We start from the raw sequence: 24,374 nt of genomic DNA on the forward strand, positions 1-24,374 counted from the left end.
CTTCATCAAGGACCGATCGAATCTGCATCAGTTTAGATCAGCTGATTTTGCAAAGTGTGTGCGCTGCGTGTTAACAAGAAACACGCATATAACGTGCAAAAGCGGAGTAGTGACAGAACTGATGCGGCATTATTTGTCGCACGTGTACCTGCACACTAGTTATGTGCATGCATGCTTATTAACACATGGATACTGTGGAATAGATTTTTAACTCAGCTAAAGTGCACTCAGTGGGAACAGTGGTGCTGCCTTGAGACTTCTACTTTGCGGTTCTTTGGTTCTGCCATGTTTGGTAACCTGGGGCAAATTTGTTCTGTGATTGTCCTTTTTTGGTGGGGCAGCTGCCTTGTTCAACAGCACCCCCTGTACCACAGTACAGTACAGCACACCTGGTGGTAAAACTAAGAAGTGCAATACACTCAAAAGTTTCAAGTGCTGACCACATTCTAGTCAATTTATAAAATTTCTTGTGGGCCAATTAAAAATGGACTGCGGGCCGCAGTTGGCCCGCGGGGCGTAGTTTGGACACCCCCGATCTAGCACTATCATCAAGACTAGTCGAAGATCAACCGGCCTTCTTCTTCTTCTTCTTTTTCCTCTTCTTCTTCGCGAGATTTCACACCATTCACAGTATTGCATTACTGCCTCCCTTAGGTTTTATTCTCTCTTTATTGTGTTATTGGTTAACCAAACGCCGTTTCCCTGCTGATTTAGCTCTCCACGCTGTGCCTTTCCGCTCTCATTCTGATTATTTAATTATTTAATTTCCTTCTTGACTGCTTCTTTTGGCAGGTTGTCTCGTCTGTCGTTCCTAAATATGCCGGGGCCTACATTAATGTCACATTTTCCCTTGTCTAATTATTCTTAAGTTAGTAAACAATATTTCATAAAGCATTTCTTGAGGACTTTTGTAGCGTTACCTCTCTTGTGTACCTGTCTTTGAAATCATCTTCAATTCGATCTTTAGGAAAAACAAAACAAAACAACAACGTCATTTTTTAGAATGAAACACTGTAGAACACGAGTGTTTACACAGCCTCAAATAATCGAAAATACAGACAAACAAATTTCTCAAAAAACAGAAAAATTAAGTTCCATAACGGGGACAGATCTGCTCTTTGGTTGACGACACTCGATAGCCAATGAGAACATCCAACGCAATATAGACAGGAATAAGAACCAATGAAAAACGAGAAAGGGCGGGTGTGTTGTTGTTGTGGTTGATGGTTCACTTCCTGCCTTTCAGCGTGAAATCGATAACCTGCAGCAGTGAAGCCTGAAGTCGGAAGAAAGAATAAACCGAACATCTGGCAGCCCAGTACGTACTTTACGAAAAATCTGTCGCTGCTATGATGACTCAATCAACTTGGTCCGTATTTAACTAGAGTGTGAGTCAAGCCAAGCGGACATATGTCCACCTGAGCTGAATCGGTACACCCGCTGCTGCTCACAAGACTGCGGCATGTGATATCGATTAGACTAACACCCACGGGACAGCTCCAGCCTTCCTTCAGCTGCCAGAGATGCAGGGAAAGATGAATTCACTCAGTAAGTTCGGTTTTATTTTGACTGAATACCGCCATGTCCACAGTGTGATAATATTTTAGAGGCGTACAGCACATAAAGTTTTAAGGGATGATTGCGGTTGTCATGATGAGGAAGCAGGGACGCATTCACGGGTCAGTTTACTGAAGAACATTTAAATAACTGTCAGTAAATTATAACGCAGATAGCTTTAATGACACTTTCCTAGTGAGCAGTTTTTATAGGAACTACAACTATACATGTCACTTTGGACAGATGGGTTGCTGCTGAGTGTTTTGTTTGTCATTTCCAACACTTTAAGCACTCACAACTAAACTGCATTACCTCCATTTTACCGGTCATGTTAAATTCATGCAAATCTGAAAACCACATGTGCTTAATGTTAAATCATCACATGAGAAATGCTGCTTCACATGTGATAAACAGCATTTGATCATGCGCGAATTACTACATGTAAAAGGTGGTTTAAATGCCATATAACATTAGGGCTTCAAGTAGCGATTAGTTTTTATTATTGATTAATGTGAGTATTTTCACGATAAATCCTTTAGTCTATGAAAATGTGTGTTTGAAAAACGGTGAAAAAATTCCAGTCATATTTTCTTCAATATTATGGTAAATAAAAGCAGCGAGTCTTCACATCTGACATCTGAAATCAGAGAATATTTGACCATTTTCTTAAAAAATGACAGAAATGATTAATCAGTAATCGAAATTGTTAATTTTCTGCCAGTTGTAGCAGTTTCATATTACACGTTAAATGGATGTTTTCACCTCTTGCATTTCTAATGTGAAAAATCTGAAAATCATGTGCCTGTCTCATGTGAATGTACAATGTTTTGACACCCGCAAAAGCGCAAAAAAAAAATCCCCAGTCATTTCGGGCCTCATATCATGACGGGATCCAGCTCTAATAAGTGTCTGTATTCTGATGGGAGATTGTTTTGGACTAAATTAAAATGCTTTAATTTTTTTTTTTAAATGATGCTAGGAGTCCTGCTGGATGAAGCCTCCAAGAAACACAGATAAAGCGGTGGTCGTGTTTTTAGGTTTCTCTGCCAGCTGTAAACAATTAGTTAAATATCCACCCTGGACTGAATCTGCTCTTCGGGAGGTGAACCAAACATGGTGCATGTCTACAACTGCCATCCTTTCTCCTCACAGCAGATAGTGCAGGTAACTGGAGGCTGGCCGAGGCTGGCATATTCAAAGCATGCCTGTTTTTTTAAGCAAAATCTTTCATCTTGTATCTATATCATGTTTTAATTCATCCAATCCCTCGCTGTACTCCAGGTGGAGCAGGAGCCTGGACTGGTCTGCTGTGGAGGTGGAGCGCTGTTTGTGGTTGCAACTGGAGGATGCAAGGTCACCTTAAAATATGCACATTTTTAAACCATAGTCTTCCTGTTTTTGAGTGATGCTATGATGCTTCATTAAAGGGATATATAACTACTCAAAAGCCAATATTAACCCTTATATACAGCATCAGTGTGTAAGCTCATAAAAAGCACACCTCAATGTCTGCAGACTGTGAGAATACTCATGAGTCACATCACTCATTGGTTTGTCTTAATTCTTAAGAGTTAATGTTTTAGAGATGAAAGGTGTCTGCAGAATACTGACTATGTACTATGAATTGAACCAAGGTGGAGGCCTACAGTGTGGAGCAGGAGGGCTGCCCTCTTATCTGTCGATTTTCCACCATGGGCGCCGTGAAGAGCATCTCGCACAGCAAGATCGGTAAAAATGCTGCATTGCTTCCTTTGTGAACCTCTGTCCCTGCAACTACCCAAGTATCAATGCACACCTGCACCACTTTATTTGTCTTCTGTTGTATATGTGAATGGAGCAGCTGATAGCAATACCTGGTTACAGTGTGAGCTGGATAGAGAAAGAGACTGGTTTATAAAAAAGATTTTTTAACATCCTTGCTTTCCTCTCTGCCTCCCCTCTCACATCCAGGAGATTACCTAGTAACCATTGAGGAAAAGAACAGTGCCACCTACCTGAGAGCTTACACCAACTGGCGCTACCAGGTAAGCTTTCTCTCAAACACCTTTATCATAGCGCTGTAAAACTTAAATGCACCCTATTATGCTTTCTGTGTCTGATATATAAGGTATTGATATGGTTTCAGTGAAGACATGTGATCTTCACTGAAACCATTATTAAATTATGACTTTAATGTGATCTTAGCTGTGGACCAGAATTAAAATGACAGCAGCTTTTATTTAGAAAGTAATTTCTCTATGAGACAAAGTGCATAGAATGACAGTTAGGTACTCAATTGCAGCATTAACATTAAGCCTGGTTTCAACTGGTCCTGATGGTGTGTTGAAATATACCAAAGACAAATAATCTCTTTAAAAGGCTTTGTAAAGCCCAGCAGTCTGGTCTGAGACAGGTTTCAAACCCAATTAAAAGCAGTTTGATGTCAGTTCTTCCACCATCTGGAAGATCATCTGCGAATGTCTTTTTTTTTTTTTTTTGATTACTGCAATATAATCTTGCCTCCTTTAACTTTCTTTACTCCATGTATTCCTGTAGTTATATCTTGCTTTCTTTTCAGGCGGAGGAGAAGGCCCGTGTTGGGGTGCGCTTGTTGGGCCACCTGCTGCGTGGGGCGTCTGTGCGGGGCGGAGTGCAGATGGAGATCATTGAGATCCCTCTGTCAGAACGTCCTATCGCTGTGGCGTGTTGCTCCATAACAGGAGACCTTCTGGTCGGTTGTGAGAACACTCTGGTTCTGTTTACTTTGAGGAGGCAGAACCAGCAGAGCCTGGTAAGATCTAATGAGATTAGTTACAGTTGCTGTTTGATCTCGTACCAGGGGCAGAAGGTCAGGATTACCATAAAATGTATTAAATGGTTTAATTGGTTAGATTGAATGCTCAGACCCACCAGTTTTCCACAATATTAAAATATTCATTTCAATGTGTCTTTGAGTCATCATAAAGTATTAAAATGTAGCACATTTGTTCAAAGTCTTTACCATCAGGTTTGTCTTTCCTGTACAGCATCTTTTTGTCATTGTTAGTTACCTACTGTACACAGCATAAGTGGACTCTTATTGTTGCAGCAGCATAATGTTTCTTTCTCTGGAAAAAACAGCAGACTCAGAGTCAGCAGATCCTTCAGAGCGCCTGGCCGAACACTCAGCAGAGCTCCAGTCAGAGTCAAGGTAACTGTGAACATACAGTTATTTTCAAGTAAAGACTGATTTTGTACCAAAGCTTAAATACAGTCTGTAATTTGTGAATTGGAGTGGAGAAGCGAGTCTTCACATGGAAAATATTCTACATGAGTGGCACACCAACACTGTGAAACCAAAGGAGTTCAGTCATTATAGATGACCTCAAACAGCATTAAATTCTCACCACTAATCATATTGTCTTTTTACCAACATTAAAGGAGCAATATGTAAGAATTTAAGTTAAAAAAATCAAAAATGAACTGAAATTATAAACAGACTGGGAAGTAATAACATTTTTGACACAATGTCAGAGGTGTCTGTATTGTATTGCAGAGATATCATATTTACTGCAATTTCGCAGCTTGGGATAAAGTATATCTATCTATCTAAATGAAGTTAGCATGCTAACCAGCTAGCCTTGCCCATCCTGTCTTGTAATACCACTTTGTACCTCAAGAGGTAATATTGAGTCACTGGAGCATCCAATCTTCTTATAGTCCAACGACATTGAGGCGGTTTTTACTGGGCCTGACACCACCATAACCACTGATTAGGCCTCCAGAGGTGGGGGCTGACCAATGTCTGACCCACTCCACTCATGCTTCACACCTGTTCTGTCCCCGCCTAACTGACTGATCTGTCCTCTCTTTGACTTTAGGTCAGACCTCAAGTTCAAGCCAAAATGTTTCCATCCTGGATTTTGAGCGCTCTGTTATCCTGCATCTACAGAAAATCAAGCCTAAACAGGTACTTTCAATACTTTTTCCTTCATACTCTTTTTTTGGTGGTATTTTCTTTGTAGTTCAATCTATATATACACAATCATACCAGTAAATATCACGCATACAAACTGGTCTGGTATTTGGTTTCTAATCCCTAAAGTAACATGTATACAACAGCATAACTACTTTATCAATTTTGTTCATACACAATCATTATTATTCGTACTAATTGGGCGTTTATACTGGTATATGAGTACAAAAATATCAGCTCTGTGTCCATGCTGTGTTTTAGCTGACAAATGTTTGCTGAAATTCTCCCAAAAAAATGAAATATCTGTGGGACAAAGATAAAATGAGGGAATTTCCAAAATGGTTGTTGATAATTTCTCTAACAAAAGACTCGTATTTGCATTTGTTTCGATATTTCTAAAGTTGAGACTACTAAAATTGACCATCTGTTGCCTTGGTTATTCTAACACCTCCTCTGCCCCCTAGGTGGCACTGTGTGGGGGATATGTGGCGGTGCAGGCGGAGCTGGAGGTGCTAGTACTGAAATTGGATGCATCATCTGAGCCTGAAATCCCAGAAGACTCATTGGACACAAATAAAGGTTGTAACAACACAGTGTCTTTTTCAGTGGGACTGATGCTGTAGCTTTAACTTTCTGAGGCTTCATTACAGCTGAAGTTTAGGGGTTGTTACCGTGTTTATCTGTGTTTCTGTTTTATGAATTTAAGACGCATGCACCAGGACAGCCTGATAACAAAATACAAACTAATCTATAACTGATTCACTGCTAAACTCCCCTTAAAGAAAACCGGCAACAGAGAAGAACAATCATCAGCACATGTATTGCTACAAGCCTGTGCAGTTCACTTCACACCTGACTATCGGTGAGCTTTAGTGAGGTGGACCACATGAAGGAGTCATTTGTGATGTGTTTGTGTTTGTGTTTGTGTGTGTGTGTATGTGCAGCAGATCATCTAGAAGACCACTCTGACTTTCTGGTCCTCCAGAGACACCAGGAGCTGCTCGGCGATCGAGCGAAAGACTGTGACGTCCCTGTCAGCATTGAAAAGACCGGGCTGGAGGACAGAGGACAGTACACGCTGTCATATGTTCTCTTCAGGTGTGTGTTTCTGAGATCCAGTTCGACCTGTGCAGTGAGTGTAATGTAGCCATGAGAAATGTATTTAACACGTCTGGTTTCTCTCTTGCAGGCGTTTTACTCCAGACTTCTTCCAGGGCTGCAGTGTGGAGGAGACTCAGCTGCACTCCTTACAGCTCCACCCGCTGTTCACCAGTCAGTACAGCAGACAGCTTGAGATACAGAGGCTCATATAGAAGCAGCATTTGTTGTCATAGGAATGGGATGGGATGTTGGGTTATGTTGAGATTACTACTCAGTTTCTCATCATCATCACGTCAGAACAAAATCAATAAAGCAGTAAATCAAGTGGAGCTGCAACAATTAGCTGATTAGTTGACAAGTCCATCAAAAGAATATAAATTATTTATTTTTCAAGTAAATATGTCAAAGGTTTGCTGGCTCCAGCTTCCACAAGGATTAGCTGCTTTTCTTCTTTTCTGTCATTTATGATAGTGATGAAGAGTCTTTGGGTTTTGGACTGTTGGCTGGACAAAACAATGTGATGCCACTTTGGGCTCTGGGAAATTGTGATGAGCATTTTTCAACCCAGTTATAATTTGATTTAACCCTGATGAGCTTCCTGCTCTTTTGCTGCAAAGCCCTGCATGAAATTAACAGCAGCCCCTAGTAATAACATTTAATCTTGTCATATCAATTCAAACATTGTTTGTCCTTCTGCTTCTCCAGGTAACCAGTCAGCGGCTCTGGAGGAACCAGCGTGCGTGTTCTGCTTCTTCTCTCTCCCCACCATCGGCTACCTGTACAGTCTGAAGGGGGGTGTCGAGCTTCTCTCGGCCTATCAGTATCCAGAGAAGGTCCTGGAGGCGGTGCTGACGGACCACCTGTTGCACGTCATAACAAAGTGCGTCTGCAGTCTGACTTGATATGGAAATGAGTTCATCTTCACTGAATCACAACTTTGCATTGCAACAGTTGATATGCACATCGCTCTCACTTTAACCAGCCCTGAAAATCATTGAAACTAACATGCCATCTTTTGGAATTGAGACTAAATGATTCACCTCCCTTTAAAGACATCGAGTTTTTAAGCCTCAGTACTAGACAAAATGACTTAAGATGGAATATGTTTACTTCTGTAGTCTCAAGTTTTCTGTTAAGCATGAAAGTATGTTTGTGTCTTGTTTTCTGTGTGTGCCCAGTAGGAGTGCATTGCAGTGTTTCACAGTGCGCTGTGCAGCAGTAGCAGCCAGGACTGAAGACCCCTACATCGACACCACCATGAAGGTGTGAGCCTGACCTCAACACTGAGCTTTGTGGATATTGTTCTCTGGAGTTGGTGGAGACCAAAACACAGCAGGATTGTAGAGGAATTGAATATTACAGCCAGTGCAGTTTATTAGGGGCTGATATGACCCAAAAAAATCACTCAGTTTTGGTGCGATTGTACTAATTTCTGTTGCAATCAAAAGCACAAATGCCTCTGAGTGTTGTGAATATTTGGTATGTAGATGATGTATTTAAGTATTTCTCACTGGCATCATTTAATAATCATGGACTGCATGTCTTTCCACCTGTGTGCGTTTGAAGGCCTGTCCGCCCTGCAGCCTGGAGGTGTGTGCGCTCAGGATGCAGCTGTTTATTGGTCTGCGGTCAGTGTGTGTCCACGGCCGCCACGTCATCCTGCTGTCCACCGCCGACGCGGAGACGCCAGAGGAGACCGAACGCACCACACAGCGCAGAGGCCTGTAAGTCACACACATACTAACACACTCATACAATACACAGAGTTAGACATACACACATGACTGTGATAGTGTATGTAGATCATACACCTTTTAGTCTTGAAAGCCTCATCGGATGCATCATCTAATGCCTCCCTGTCGCTACCAGAATGCTCCGGAGAGGGATTTCTCAGCACCGGTGATGTGTGTGTGCGTGCAGGAATACATGCATTTATAAACCTGTTTACTGTGTGTGTGTGTGTGTGTGTTGTTATTTTAGCGAGTTGAAAGAACACACCATGCTGACGGGTATTTTCCTGGCAGTGGGAATCGATCCCGCTACCACGCCGGCTCTGGAGAGCCTTCTGTCACGCCCCTTCCTGTAAGACAAACCCCAACCCCCCCCCCCCCAGTGTCTGTTGTCACTTCCAGGCCAAGCTGCAATGCCAGGAAAGCCTTGAAATACTCACCTTAACAGATAAATGTTAACCAAATCTTTATATCAGCCCCTATTTAAAAGAGAAACCTCAACAGTTGTGTGTCACCTTCAATGTCATGGAACAAAAGACTTTTTTCTCTCAGCTTCCATCGAAGCAATTTGTTTGTGTTTTTTGGATTTGTCACTGAAAGCAGTATTCCTAGCTGCAAGCGAACAGCCTGGTTTCTCTTAAGAGCTTGAGTCTAACCCTTCTCAGAGGCAGAAAGGTACTACTGCATTTAAAATAGGTAGGGAATAAAAATACCAGGTACTTGCCTCTGCTGCTTTGAATTAACATGAATCACCAAATGTTATTAAGTTCCATTAAATTAGAAGTTCAAGCATTTGAATTTTAGACCTGAAGTCTGTACTAGAAGTTAAACACTGGTGCAGTAATTAATAGTGATTACACTGCAAATGTCCTTTGGAATAACCACAACACATGAAGAATGAAACCATACTAAACATTTGACATGGATATTGAAAATCTACAACCTGCTAAGGAAAATCAAATTATATTTACCAGCAGCCAAATCTGTCCCTCATTTCTTGCCTTAGATGAAATATAAAGCATCCATCACCTGCAAACGCTGTTACATTTTTTTCTCGTCTTTGTTGCGTCAAGTTTCAGGCAGTGACTTTAGACAGCGCCATGCTGATAATCTGAATTTCTTTTTGCCTTTGCACCTTGGTCTAAAAGTGACAGCACTTCCTGTTTTAGTTCCTAAACTTGTCCAACCATAACCTACCTAACTGCCCCCAGTGTCTGTGCCTTTCTGCTCACAAACTAATTATCTTTGCACAGAAAAAGTGTTGGATTTTACACAGCTAACTTCATAATCCAGGACAGACTCCTGGGACCTTGTAAACCATGCAAAATGAATTACTTACTATTACTTACTGAAATAGTTTGGGCCCCAAAGAAAGAACAATTAAATGATAAAATCTTCTATTTACTCGCAGTGTTGCATGACAGGTGAGAATACTGCCATTTTTTCCTTTTTGTTTTTGTTTACCAGTCCAAAAAAACAGAAGTGACCTGAGATCTTTGGGCCAAGCTTTTGACCCAAAGATGCAGAGTCCAGATATAGCTGCCACCAGCTTTGAATGGTTCAGGGTTTGATTCTACATGTGTAAATAAATTATAAAGTCTCCCGCTGAGCAGGGCTTGCTTGAAAGCACACTTAAGAATGGCGTTTTCCAACATCACAATCATCTCCATTTCCCACTTTCATGCTGCCAAACTGAACTAAAGGTTTGAGGCCACATGTTGTGACAAGTGTCAGCAGCTGCCATGACACACACAAGTAGATTATCCGTCATGGCTTGAGCCACAGGAGCCCCAGGTTGCCTTTTTACAACCCTGTGAGATGGAATTTTCTGTCACAGGACTACACTAAGTGGGGGCCTCAGGGTCGTGGTCAGGTAAAGGGGTCTTCTTCAGGCCAGCTCTGGATCCAGGTGAAGGGAGAGGTCTGTTTTGCTCTGCTGGAGTAGAATGCAGCTGTTGGGTTGTTTAGAGAAACTGGCGCCCTTCGGATAGGCAGAGAAGCCCCGTTGCTGAGGTGATCAAGGACATAGGTGATAAGCTGTGCTGTCCTCCAGACATTGCGGGTCTGTCCCCTGTTAGAGGAATGTGTTGATGGCGACCTGAAGACGCTTGCAACGTGAGCTGGGGAACATGGATGAGCACAGTTCCTTGTTTTAGGTATGGAGAGCCAATCAATTGATCACACATATTCTTATTGCCTGGAGAACGACCATAACTGGGCATGAACCAGGTCTGGCGCTCCCAGCTAGGCTAAAGGACTCACAGGAAGCATTCCTCAGAATTGTGGTGGCATCAGGCAGTGTTCGCACTGTGTTGGTAATATCTCTGCATCAATAAACCTTCCTGCAGTCAGACATCGAAGTCTCCAGACAGCTTTCCTTGGGGGGGGGCACGAGTAGACCAAATACAACATCTTCTTTTACACCCTGATTCCAAATAAGTTTGAATGCTGTGTAAAACATAAATAAAAACAGAATGTGATCGTTTGCTAATCAACTGTTTTTACCAACAGTTTTACGAAGTGTTCCTGAGCCGTGCACGGGGGGGAAGGGGGGGGCGACCGCCCCCCCTCGTGGCCCAGTTTTTGAAAAACGCGCGCTAAAGTGCCCTCTTGGACTCCAAAACGCGTGCTAAAGTGCCCCCTGGGAGCCAAAACGCGTGCTAAAGTGCCCTCTTCAGTGGCGAGAACACGCTATATGTGCCCTTTTTTTCTTTTTCGCCCCTGCCCTTCAAAAAGTCTGTGCACGCCACTGTTCCTGAGCCCGTGTAGTCATCTCCTTTATACAATCATGTGTTCACAAAGTGAAGTGGTGAACCTCTCTCCATCCTTGCTAGTGATCGACTGAGCCTTTCCAGGATGCTTCTTTCATACCCAATCATGATGCTATCACCTGTTACCAATCAACCTGTTTACCTGTGGAATGATCCAAACAGGTGTTTTTGGAGCGTTCCACTACTTTCCCAGTCTTTTGTTGCTCCTGTCCCAACTTGTTTAAAAACATATTGCTGCATCAAATTCAGAATAAGCAGATATTTACAAAAATCAATCAAGTTCATGAGTGACACATTAAATATATTTTCATTGTAATGTTTTCAATTGAGTAAATGTGAAAAACGATGAGCAAATGATGACATTATTTATGTTTTACACAGCATCCCAACCATTTTCGAATCAGTGTTGTCCCATGTTAGCTTGTTCACTAACAGTTCACTAACTGTTTGTTTGCTCATGTATAATGTAGTAAAACGTTTTAGTATTAACCAGTTGATGTGCTGTGTTACATAGCTACAGTATCCAAAAGGCTGTTCTTCACTGGGCATATCGTATGATGGAGATGCAGACAGTATTTACCCACCCAGTATGAAAGCCTCTCTGGTTGAGTGGTTTCTAATGCAAGTCCAATGTCATGACACATTTACTGTTTGTGTATGTCTTCAGTCTGTTGTCAGTGTCCTCTAAAAATACATCCACAGAAACAGCCTGTTACAAATAAAAAACCTGCTCACGATAGCAACAAAAAGTGAAAACACTGAAGGCAAATAAACAGCGGAACAGACCATCATTATTTCCCTTTAAAGCTACTTTTTGTGACGTTTCTGTGTGACCTCTCACCTCAGGAGCAGGAAGTGGACAATCTCTTCTCCCAGAGAAACCAGCACAGCGGGGCACGGCTGGAACCTCTATGTGGTCGACACCGTCTCCCCCCTCGCTCTTTACCAAGAGATGGTAACGCACACATGCCCCATTCATTGTCGTGTGTCGTGTGTTTCTTGCAATTATATGTACAGTTATTAATGATGATCATGACTGACCAAAGAAATATAACCAGAACATAAAACCTGTGTTGAACATGCAGAGAAGAGAAAGAAAAGAACATTCATTAGTCTGTATATTCACCTGTGTGTCTGTACATGACTCGTGTGTCAGGTTGAATACAGTCAGCGGTACACGGAGACCAACCCGCAGGCCCAAAGCCTTCGGCACCTCCTCAGTGAGGCTCACCTCCTCCTCCGCGCCTCCTTACTCCAAGCATCAGAGCAGCAGAGGAGCATTCAGGGTGAGCCCGCAGCGTCTCCGCAGGCAGATACAGACAAACCGGCCGAGGAACAGACAGCGGCGCAGACAGACGTTCAAGAACTGGAGGAGGCTCTGAGGCGGAACTGCGCACAGCTGGGAGACAGTTTCAGCAGGTAAAACACACACACCCAACCAGATCAGTGGTCCTGGGTGTGGTCAGAGGTGAGGCAGGAGTGTGCAGCAAAACACTGCTTTTCAGTATGGTGTTAAGTTACGCTTTAAAGTAAGTGGTTTAGCCCATAATTGTTAAAGTAAGAGCAGAATGATGAGCATATTGATAACATTTAGAGCTCGTCCTTTGGTCTATTATTGATTAAATACATTTGTGCCACCCCACTAAATTACTTAATCTATGATAATTTTTTACATACTCTTAGTATTTATATTTTAATGAGATTTTAAAAGTTTCCAGTTAAGAGGTTTTGTTCACATAGTTGTATTGGGTATCATTATGTGTGATGTATCAATCTGTTCCGTCCTGTGTAGTATTATTCGATCTTGTCCAACCAGGAGACCAAAACCCCAAATTATTTATTTTATAATGACATAAAACAGAGAAAAGCAGCAAGCGGTCACGTTTGAGAAGCTGAAAAGGATCTTTGGCATTTTTCCTTCATAAATGATTTATTGATGATCAGAGTTGCTACTGTCAATCAAGTAAAAGCTGTTTCAGCACTAATTTTTTTCTTCCCTGCTCTGTAAGGGGCGGTCAGAGGGACTGCCACCTGGCTTTGCCCTACTACAGGATGTCTGGCCTGTCAGTCACAGAGGTCATGGCCAGGAACCGCCCACTCCCCAGCAGCCCTCACACCTACGGCCCCGGCTTCCTGTTTTACCTGAAGCACTACCTGTTAGAAGAAACAGAGCAGATCCTCAGTCAGGTACACACAAACGTCCCGCTGCTACTAATATGCTGCTTGTGTTATGCTTCGTCTTGTTGTGATGGGAGGCTTTTACAACCAGGTACTAGATCTGTTTTGATGGTGCCATATGGAATAAGTCATTATTACATTTACTTTGCTGCATTAGAATGAAGAACATGGAACAAATCCATCACCACAAACAGTGTCACACTTTATCTGCCTCTGTGCAGCTCTCCCTGAACATTTCAGTGTTGTCTTCAGAAAGGTCTTCCCTTTGCTGACATGGAGAAGTGACTATGGGAAAGCTATGATACAGCCTAGAAATTATATACGAACATGTAATTAAGTATTTATTCAAGTAAACTGGACCATTTTTCTATTCCTCAGTTTATCAGATATGTTGTAAACACTTGTACCACCAGTTGTCCGAAATCCAATGATTAACATATGAGGAAACTGAAGAAAAAGAAGAATTTATGAACTCTCTTTTTGCAGGAAGCAGCCGATGAGGTCATAGACATTTTCAGCCAATCAGAGCCCTCACAGCTCGTCAGTGTGTGTGCCAGCCCGCCCATGATAAATGTCAGTCCTGCCCAGACATTGCGAATCTTACAACATCTAGAGGACACCGCTGGCGTCTCGGTTACACTGACAATCACCATGGCAACCATGATGCTGCTTTTGGGCGACCTGCCACAGTACACACAGCTGATGGAAAGACATGCTGAGGTTAGAAGGGATGGTGTGTGTGTTAAGGAATTTATCAGGTAGAACTGAAGTCTCTACTTTGTTCTGTTTTTGACAGTATTTACCTTAAATAGACGTCAGTAATCCAATACTACACGTTAACATTTAATACCTTTTAGCTAGATTACCTAGTACTGTAAGTTATTCTACTTGTCAAAAGTGTGAGACCAGCTACCTTGTAAATATTGATGATATAGATCTTTAATCCTTTAAACACTACAAGTTTTTATAGAAACAAGTATTCAGCCGACCATGGTATAAGAGTTATTATTACACACCTACAGTGTGCTCAAGGGCAACGGAATGAGTAAATGGGAACAAGAACTAACAGGACAGGAAACCAAAACACTGTTTGTGTGTGTTCAGATGGTGCTGGTGTACGGGTTCATCGAGGAGCCGAGGCTGTTGCTGCACGGTGGAGGTGGAGGCCAGCACATGAACATCCATCCTACGGCATTGACTCGCCAGCTGGCCAAGACTCAGCCAGGGCTGCTGGTGGCTGCCATGGTGGCTTTACATGAAAACAGCAAAGTTCAGCTGGAACAGGCTGATCACGTGTTCAAGGTGTGCGTGTGTGTGTGTGTGCGTGTGTGTGTGTGTGTGTGCGTCACTAGCACCTGGTAATTCATGGGGCTATGGGGCTACGAGTTATTATTATGATTATAATTATGTTACTGATTTACTGATTTGTGTGTGTGTGTGTGTGTGTGTGTAGGAGCTGGGCTGTGAGAACTGCTTACAGGTGGATTTCTGGGAGGCGATGCTGATGGCCTCCTCACAGGAAGCTGTCATCCAGGAGCTTCTGTTCCGAGTGGTGTCCGTCTACATCGACCGACTGACAAACACAAACTCAGATACACACCCCGGCCCCCCACACACACCTTCAAGACGCCGGCCGCTGAAGAGCGCTGATGATCTGGTAGAGTAGCTGAAAACGACTGCTGTTATTGTCTTTGTTTATTAACAACACACTTTTCTCCTCACGTGTAGAAATTATTTAATAAATGCATGAGGCAAGCAGATCCAATTTAAAAGTCACCTTGTGAGAAATGCATTGGTCAACTCAAGTTTGTTCTAAAAACATTTTTATGTTTGCAAAAAAAACCTTTTTTCCTGAAATCAATTGCTCCACAAGTCTTTCACACCTTTTCAGAGGCCCTCGTGTTTCTGTGTGTTTCAGATCAACTCGTGCTCCCATTACGGTGCTCTGTACCCTTGGCTCACTGTTCTCAGCCCAGCTCACACCACTAGCTCCCAACACCAGGAGGCGCTACACAAACTGCAGGTAATTTATCTGTGAACAAAATAACTCTGCTTCAGCATGCCACAAATGAAGTTGCCTCAGTAAGAAACTGGAATCAAGTGACATTAACAGAGACTACACAGACCATCTGCCTTCAAGCTGTTATCAGTTGTAAAGTAAAACTTAAAAAGACCTGAATGAATCATTAAGATCACAAGATTTCAGTGGCAATGCAGGAATACTCCCTCTGCACTACTTTTATTTCAATTTTTAAGACAAATAATAAACTACCAAAATGCAGCTACATTTAGCTGTAAAAGTAAAAAATAAAAATGCATATATGTACACAATAAACTAGATATAATAAGGTATGTTCATAGAAAATAACATTTTGAGAAAACAACAGCATTTGTAGGGAATTGAACTAAGTGGCAATAAGGGATGTAGACATGACTACCAATAGACAGACTGTTTGTTCAACCCAAATGTAGCCTTCAGCTGAGCCAGGTGACGTTTGCTGAACAATGTGCACTGTGACCACAGGGGACAGTTATAGCATAATGCCAAATGCTAAAAGGTTGTACAACAGTAGGAAGCTGTAGCTACTGATGAGGGTGCAGTGATGAAGTCCTCAGTATTTTTGTTCTGTGAATTTCAGGAACTGATGTACACTTTAATTTGTTTAATCTAAAGTTACACTTTTCAAAGCTGGGTATAAGTGTTTGTTTTTTTTTAAATTCTGTGTCTTTAAATTGGCAGAGGAGGGTATCGGTATCAAATTTTAGTAGAAAAACTCAGGGACACACAGCTGTTTTAAATGCATGAGATTTTACACACACAAAAAAAAGTCACACAAAAAAACACACAAAATAATAGAAAATCTGAGATGGTGGGGCTGCTTGCACGTAACACCTCAGTATTTCTAAAATCTGGCCCCAACAGTAGCGCAAATACAGAAAAGTTAAAAGGAAATTTACATCATTTCAGTTCCACAGCAATATCTAGCCAAGGTTTGCTAAAACTAGCTCATGTTAGCCACTATAAGCTACTGGTCATATCAGGCCAAGTGAGGGTGTGCCTGCAAAACCCCTGAGGGTTAAACTGCTGTTTTTTTGCCAATGAACTCAACTTTTCAACATTGTGTTATTTCATCTTTTCAAAGTGACACTGTCCTCCTTTCATCTATGTGTCCCTGCCTCCAGTCTCTCCTCTGTGGTCCGTCCCTGTCTATGGGCTCTGTCGTGCCTCTGCTGGAGCGTCTGTCAGAGGAAACCTTATGGGGCTTCAGCCTGCACCTCCTCTGTGCCACCAGAAGGGGGCAGTATGACAGCAGCATTGAAAAGCTGCTTGACCGATGTCCTCAGGCCATCATAGCCTACGCCAATCATCAGTTACAAGATAAAAATATGGTGTGTGCTGAGCAGTAGCTTAAGCTGTGAAGTGTGTAATCTATTCAATCTGTGTCAAGTTTGCATTTTAGTGTCAAAAGAATGTCATCCTGTCTGTCTGTCTCATCTCTGCAGGTGTTATGGTGGCAGAAGCTGCTGCCTGAGCTTTGTAACAGGACGAGAGATGCTGCAGACAACAGCATCCTATTGGCTGCTCTCAGAGGTATAACACCACCAGTCTGTTAAATGTAGTACCAGTACTTCTTTAGGCGATGTCAAAGGGCATCTCGTATTTACCTGGAGTCATTTTTGACTTGACACTGGCCAGAGTGACAGTTCGGCTCCTTTGGCCTGAAACATCAAGAAAGATTGACAACAATCAGGACATCCAACAGGGTCAGGAAATTAGATACTAGGACACAGATGTCCTATGTAAATGTTTATTTGACTACTTTTAAGACAATAAAAGAGGTACATCGATAAAGAATTCACTATTTTCTAACCTCAAGTTTATTTCTTCATGATAGTAAATTGGATTTACACAACAAAATATAATTGATTAGTTCAATACATAAAATGTGATCAATTCAAATAATAAAACAATCTTATCATCTATTCCCTATATGCAGAAATTCAAAGCAACAGACCACTAATGAGCAATACCATTATAGGGCCTGTACAGCCGAGTGAATGGAATAATTTTGCACAGATTAGCCATGCAGAGCAGCATGAAATACTAGTAATACTAGTGCTTTTATAGTTCTTTCTTTTAGTGCCTGGTTAGTACTTTCTGAGGAGGGGGAAGGAGGATGCACGGGGAAGCTTCTAACCTCAGTATGTGTAAAATCCAGGCTACGACCCTGATTGGCCCTCTCTCACACCAAGGGACAACATGTTTCATCAGAAATAGAATGACAGTTGAAACGCCAAAGGAGTGTCAGGGAGTGAGATGCACTCTGGTGTTGATGTTTGGATGCCTGGGTTTAATGCAACTGATTTTCATGCCAACAGAGACGCTTGTTGTTGTTGCCATGGAGACAAGCCCCGCAGAATTTCTGGAGCTGATACCTGACGACGGCACCGCCTCGTACTTCCTGCCTCACCTGTTGGCATGTAGCCAGAGACACCTGGTGGCCTGACACATGCACACACATACACATAGACACACACACACTCACACACACACACTCACACACACACACACACTTCATGAATTGACAAAGACAACATGAACATCGGTTTAACATTCATTCATCCAAACTGATGCACAGAACAACTGCAGTCTACTGTCGGTACCTGAACTGCAGCACCGGAGCAGTTGGGGGGGGGGGGTCCAGTGATAAGACCCTCAACAGAGGTGTTTGAGTATTATTCAACCTTGCAAAACTCAAAATATAATTTTGGCTCTCAAATCTCTATGCTGCGACCAGCAATTTGTTTGTCCTCAGACAATCATATACAGGTTTTGCATGTTTATGATGGCACAAGTACTTGACCACTTTTTCAGTATTAAGCAGTTAAGATTGGACATTTAATACAGGGCAGGTCATGCAGAGTAGATATGATTAAAAAAATGGTTTTAGGCTCCCCTGCAGGTTCGTGTTCCTGGGAGCCACACAGACCAGCCTGTATATCCAGTATACATTTCTTTCCCTGGATTTTCAGTTCACTGTTTGTACATGGATAGTGTTTTATATGACTGAGTTTTGTTTGCCATTCACATTGTAGTATGTTTTAATTTTTGTAACATTATAAAATGCTTGTATCTGCATGCTGTCACAGCTGCACAGAAACATTTCTTAATGTGGTCCATATTGTATGTGGTGATAAAAGCCTACATGTTTTAGTTAATTGTTGTAATTAAGAAGATAATTTATTTCATGTTTTGTTCTCCCAACTTGCAAGAGTAAACAGTCCTTAAATTTCAAATGTAGTTTCACAGCTGTTGTGTCAAAAACATTTGATTAGATCAGTATTTACATTATGCAGCAACAATCCCAACAGTTATCAATCAGTTGGTTTCTGTTTGATTCACACTGTCTCTGCTGAGTGAAAACCTTGTATCTCTGAGATGTCAAATTGTTTTCAGTTGGACAAAAAAAATGTCCTCATCATTAAAACAGCGAGTATGTTTTTCATTTCGTTGTCCCAAAGATTTTTCAAACTTCTATCAGCTAGTCACCAAAACTTATTATATTACTCACACAACCCTGCTGCTGTCAACTTTTTCTTTTTTAATTAAAGAAAACTTTGAAACCTGTCATTCATGCCTCTGATGTTTCGCCATTTAAGAATGGGTATGACGTTTCCTGCATATTTGTGTACATGAAGTTGTAAATGTTTCCTGGTGTTGCTGCATCAGTTAGCCAACATTGATTACAGATCTCCCAGTGAGTGGTTTGCTAGAGCTTCAACAGAGATATAAGGCATGTGTTCAAACAAACACTTTTCAGTGTGACCCAAAGAAACCTGATAAGATAGTTGATCACTGTTGTGTAGTATCTGCTATGTGGGCTACTAACTTGAAGTCAATAAGAAATTAGTAAGTCTGTCTTTTGTCTTGAGCTGTTTGAATGCAAGTCTGAAAAAGTCTAGAAAAGACACTTCAGTAGCTCATTCTCAGGGTTATGGAGGCCAAAAGTCATTCATATATACATAAAATAATCTGTGTTATAATTTTATAATTATTTTTTTTTAACTTGGGACCAAATAATTGAGATAGTGTTAAGTGACTCAATCATCAGGTCAGTGATGAAACGGGCCACAAAGGATGTGTGAAGAGGGCCTGATTGATGACATTACCTGGCCTGCATGAGCCACCCGACACTTCATTATGTTGAAACTGACATCAACCATTTACATAAGTCTTGCATGTTGTAGCTCTGAAGAGACTGCAGAACCAACCAGAGCTATTTCACACAGCTCTGGACCAATGAGAGCTTCAGAACAGTGCACAGAACCAATCATAGCCCAAGAGCACAACTCTGAGCCAATCAGAGCTTTAGACTCTGATAGATCTCAGCTTGAGGTAATGAGAGTTCAGCTGTTTAGATGTTTGGAGGGCCACCAGCACCTAAGGAATATTTGGAGGTTCAGCTGTTTGGGGGGTAAACTAGAGAGGAAATAGAAAGCAGTACCAGGAATGAACACAATAAAGAGGGACAAGCGATCAAGGAGATAAAAAAGAAATCAGTCAAAACAAAGAGAAAGAGCAGCAAGAGCAAGGACAGGAATCTAAGACAAAAAGGACCCAGAGGACTTGAGTAAAGGCACAGTGAAAAGGAAATTATTCTGTCAAGCAGCAGAACAATAAAGAAGACTAATAAAGTAAGAACTACAGGAGATATTGTAGTTGTATCAGAGAGGATGAAGAGCGAGAGGAAGGCGGTGTTGCTGGCCATCACAGAAAACATTGAGATGGAGCTGCTGTCTACAGAGGAGCCCTGCGTGGTGATACAGGAGAAGGAGGAAGAAAACAGCTTTTATCAGGTGTGTGTCCTGAATATGAATTTGAATCTATTTAAACTGTGGCGATCCTCGTGCTGCTTTGTAACATCTCATGTTTATTGACAGGCTTGTCCAGTTCATACAAACCTCAAATCGCATGTTCTGCAGGTAAAAGCCTAAAATACAACCATTCAGACTGAAGCCATTTAAAAAATACACACCTGATTGCTGTGTCTAAATGTGTCGCTTCACACACATTATAGGTTTCCATTTACAGTTAGGGCCGTGTGATCCTTTAGGAATCTATATAGTAGGAACTTTGGTAAATGGTTCAATTTAGTGAGATCAGATTCTGCTGATCACTTCACAAATGAATCACTGTAAAGATCATGTGACTGGTCCACATGTGCTATCACAGGGTGACATTATTTAAAACTTACATAGCTGATGTTATTGTAGCAAATTTATCTTTTGATTAAGCCTCATACTGAAAGTAACATTAAAGAATCAAGTCACCCAAATCACGTTTTGTCACTTATACAGTGTTTAGCTGTGCAGACATTTTTGGGTTTGTTTGTCCAGGCTCTGCGAAAATCCCGCAACTACACAGACACAATGGAAGCAAGTACTCTTGCCAATGGCTGTCATTTCTGAAAGAAAAAAAAAAGCATTGCCATTGATGTGCTCATTGCATTGAACACCAAATGCTTCATTTCATACACTTCAATTGTTTTGGGTTGCAGCAGAAGTATGGAAAATATGAGGAAAATGACAAGTATGAGAGATCAAGAGATGATTAAGAGGATAGGAAAACAGGAAAAATATATTTCTGTTACAGCAAGGTGCACTTACTTTTAAACATTGTCTTCTAATCTTTTTTCTTTGTGAATTACTGTATAATCTTACCTCTGAAAATAAAAACACAAGAAGATGGACATCACTTTTTGGTCGAATGCACCACTGCCCGAGGTTGGCCCTGGCCCTTTAAACCATGAAGATTCCTCATTAGAACAACTTATTGTGTTTTAATAGAAAATTACTCCACAAGAACTCAAACAAGAAACAAACATAGTATAAGTAGTTCAAATACATGGAAACTTCATGGTTTTTCAATAATCAAAGTATGTTGCAACCAGTCACTATACCGTACCATCCTTCCAGTGTGCTCCCTCTTGGGGTTATTCGTACGCTCGTGCACTATAAACATTGTCCTCTTTTTTTCTTGAACCCAGAAAAACCTGGAGCATCCTCTGGTCCCTGACTGTGAAGAGGAATCAGAGTCGCAGGTCCAGACCCAACCAAGGCAGCAGGCCAAGCCCAAAACAGAGCCTCCTGCCAAAGAAGAGGTCAAGCACTGCCCCCCTGTCCCAGGATTCATGGAGGAAATTGAGATAGAAATGGAGGTTAGTGAATATTAGTGATTAAATTGATAGAGTTGTAATGCAAAAGAGAATCCCATCTGCACATTGTGTAATACTGTGGACTGAAGTGCAAATGTAAGTTTCTGAATGAAAAACAAACTGCTGAGCAGCTGTTCAGGAGCTCATACCTGTGGGTTTGCATGTGATCTCTGCATTTTTCAACACAACCCAAATCTAAGTAGCTCATTTTCTTTCTCTCCTCGCTCCATGCAGGTGTTTCCTCCCCTCAGAGTGTCTGAGAGTGAGCTGGTGGAGCTAAAATCAGATGATCCTTCCATCATGACTCCTGTACGTCTCTTCAGATTTTATTGAGTCATTTCCTGATCAGAAAATTGCCTTCCAGCAGGGTGACGTGTGCAAACATGAAGCTGAAACCATTTAAAAAAATCTTAAATCACATATAAGATTTCTGCTTGCGTTTGTTAGACTATGGACTGTGTTGCTGTTTGCTCATTTTCTTCTCTTATTTTGTGTGTCATCCATGTGTTTTTTATTTGTTTTTTAATTGATTACTGGTTTAAGATACAGAATGTCAGAAAATAAAGGATAAATGCCCACTGCTAATTCCCAGAGCATTTTCTACTTTCTAATTATTTTATACTGATTTTAAGGAGAAAGGCTGGGACCTACTATAAACATTTCGGATTTTTTATTTGATGCATTATTTACAACAATTTCAGTAATCAGATATTTGAATTGTCTGATGTTGACTGACTAATCTACTGATAGCTTCAGTGGTAATGTTTAGTTTTGTTCCATGCTTAAAGCAGTTGATTCCTGCCACATTTGCAGCTGAATTTTAAGACTTATTGTCCTTTTCCTGGATGGTTTTGCATCAAACAGCAACAAATAGTTTTTCTGTTTGAAGTTATATTCTGTATGAGACAGTGTGTTAAAGAGATTTATCGATGTGTCTAATCTGCCTGTCTTGTCTGTCCGTTGACTTCATTTTGTGTGTTGTATTGGGTGCTTCAGCCGTCCCCAAACAAAGTTAGCCGTCTCAAATGGAAGAGACTGACTCCGCAAAAGACAGGCCTGGTGGTTAAAGATGTGGTCTGTCTACCCAGAGGACACCACCTGGCACAGCTGGAGAGGTGAGAGCTCTTATTGTAGTTTGAGATCATCTGTCCAGTGCTATTTGGCTCAGTGAGGAAAAATTGGTTGTTTTTAAAATGTTTCAACTATATTGGTATGAAATTTGGTCTCTGTTTGATGAACTTTTTCTCCAGTATCACCATTCATGCTCCTCAGAGGATGAACCCCCACCAATCTGGAAACTCTGATAATTTCTCTAGTGCCACCATTAAGCCAAATTCATACAAACACATGCTTGCCCACATATGCAGCTTGTGTGTTCTTTCTAAAGAAATTATTACAAATTTACACAATAATTACGCAGGTGACATTACCTAAATTGCAGATGTCTACATATATTAAATGTATCCACTAAAAACATATCTGTTCTTCCAGATGCATTGTTCCACGAGGTAAAGAACGAGCAGCTCTAGCGGCCATGGGAATGACTGCTCGCATCACCATTGACTATGGTTGGTCGGCCAATCAGATGCAGAGTCGACTGGTGATGCTCTTCCGACGGCAGTTTGTAAAGCAGGCAGGACAACGGTTCTCCTTCACATATCTACAGGTGTGTGTGTGTGTGTGTGTGTGCGCGTGTGTAGTTTCTGTCCTTGTGAGAGCTGTCTGACTTCAAGTTTAGTTAACTACAAAGCAAATTGAATCTGAGATCTGACATCTGGTGGCAAATTCAAGGTTCCCTTCCATATTGTGGTGTATATACAGTACCAGTTAATGTTTAGACACACTCTCTCAACCATGTTTTTTCTTTCTTTTTATCATTTTCTGCATTGTACATTAATACTGAAGAGATCAAAACTATGAAATAATGCATGTGGGATTATGTAGTGAACAAAAAAAGCTGTTTTTTTAAAACTTGTTGACAGAAAGCTGAAAGTGTGCAGAGCTGGTGGCTACTGTGAGTAATCTAAAATATAATACATTTATAATATACAGTATGTATTCCACACTGTATGTAATTTTATTGTTTTGATGTCTTCAATATTGACACACAATGTAGAAAATAATAATAAATAAAGAAAAACAACTGAATGAGAAGGTGTCTCCAAACTTTTGCCTGCATGTCTGATGGTGTGTGTGGTTTCCAGTGTGTGCAGGGCTCCAGCGTGCTCTTTGTCCCTGACACCCCTGCAGAGGGCTGGACTGGAGAGCAGGTCCTCAGGATCTCTGGACATGGTGCTTTGTACATCCTCAGCCACCAGGACTACCCTCAGGTGAACCACAGCGGCTCTGTGTTTTCTGTTTTAAGCTTGATTTCATTGTTGCCGTGCTGATGGTGGAGGCTTTTGTATATGTGTGTTCAGTCACTTGCTGCTCCCGTTGAACTCTTCCTCTATAATTTCATCCCATTCAATGAGTCAAAATAATAATAGATGTGAGAGTATTTGGTTTCCATTAATATGTCAATTCAAACTCTTTATTTTAGCTTTTACACATTTGTTTTACAGTGCATGAAGTTAAAGAGTCTTCTCTCAACAGGCACAATCTGAGAGGTCAGCAGGCGAGACACCTGTGGTGAACAGGTACTGACCACTCCTATAACGAATCATTCAAAAATGAAAAACCATATGACTGAATGAGCCGACTGTATCTGTCTTGTCTCTTGAAAGGAAGGAGTTGTGTCTGGGGGCCAGCACAGCGAGCTGCCTGGACAAAGACAGTCAGCTGGAAAGACAGACCCGGCCTCATGTTGACAGCGCCACAGAGGGGGTGAGTTTAATTCACTCACAGTCGACAAGAAAAAGAACAAATGCAACTTTTTGACCAAATC

The 24,374-nt window shown here is 41.4% G+C and overlaps 1 protein-coding gene across 2 annotated transcripts; it reads left to right on the forward strand.

The window, feature by feature from the left end:
- Positions 1-1,253: 1,253 nt before the first annotated feature.
- On the forward strand, positions 1,254-18,903 carry hps3 (HPS3 biogenesis of lysosomal organelles complex 2 subunit 1). 2 transcript variants are annotated; one of them, XM_041935002.1, is made up of 24 exons: positions 1,254-1,548; positions 2,537-2,721; positions 2,839-2,910; positions 3,192-3,285; positions 3,508-3,581; positions 4,115-4,327; positions 4,657-4,726; positions 5,397-5,485; positions 5,956-6,070; positions 6,436-6,589; positions 6,681-6,763; positions 7,298-7,472; positions 7,774-7,855; positions 8,159-8,316; positions 11,940-12,048; positions 12,250-12,512; positions 13,103-13,280; positions 13,758-13,991; positions 14,376-14,573; positions 14,725-14,928; positions 15,190-15,294; positions 16,455-16,661; positions 16,776-16,863; positions 17,652-18,903. In XM_041935002.1, exons 2-24 carry the CDS (start codon positions 2,671-2,673, stop codon positions 17,777-17,779), a joined length of 3,144 nt encoding a protein of 1,047 aa, XP_041790936.1. In that variant the 5' UTR covers positions 1,254-1,548; positions 2,537-2,670; the 3' UTR covers positions 17,780-18,903. The 2 variants fall into 2 exon arrangements, with proteins under 2 accessions (XP_041790936.1, XP_041790937.1); XM_041935003.1 differs by having other exon boundaries at positions 6,439-6,589.
- Positions 18,904-24,374: the final 5,471 nt, after the last annotated feature.

The sequence above is a fragment of the Chelmon rostratus genome, chromosome 4 (genome assembly GCF_017976325.1).
Source record: "Chelmon rostratus isolate fCheRos1 chromosome 4, fCheRos1.pri, whole genome shotgun sequence".
NCBI lineage: Eukaryota > Metazoa > Chordata > Actinopteri > Chaetodontiformes > Chaetodontidae > Chelmon > Chelmon rostratus.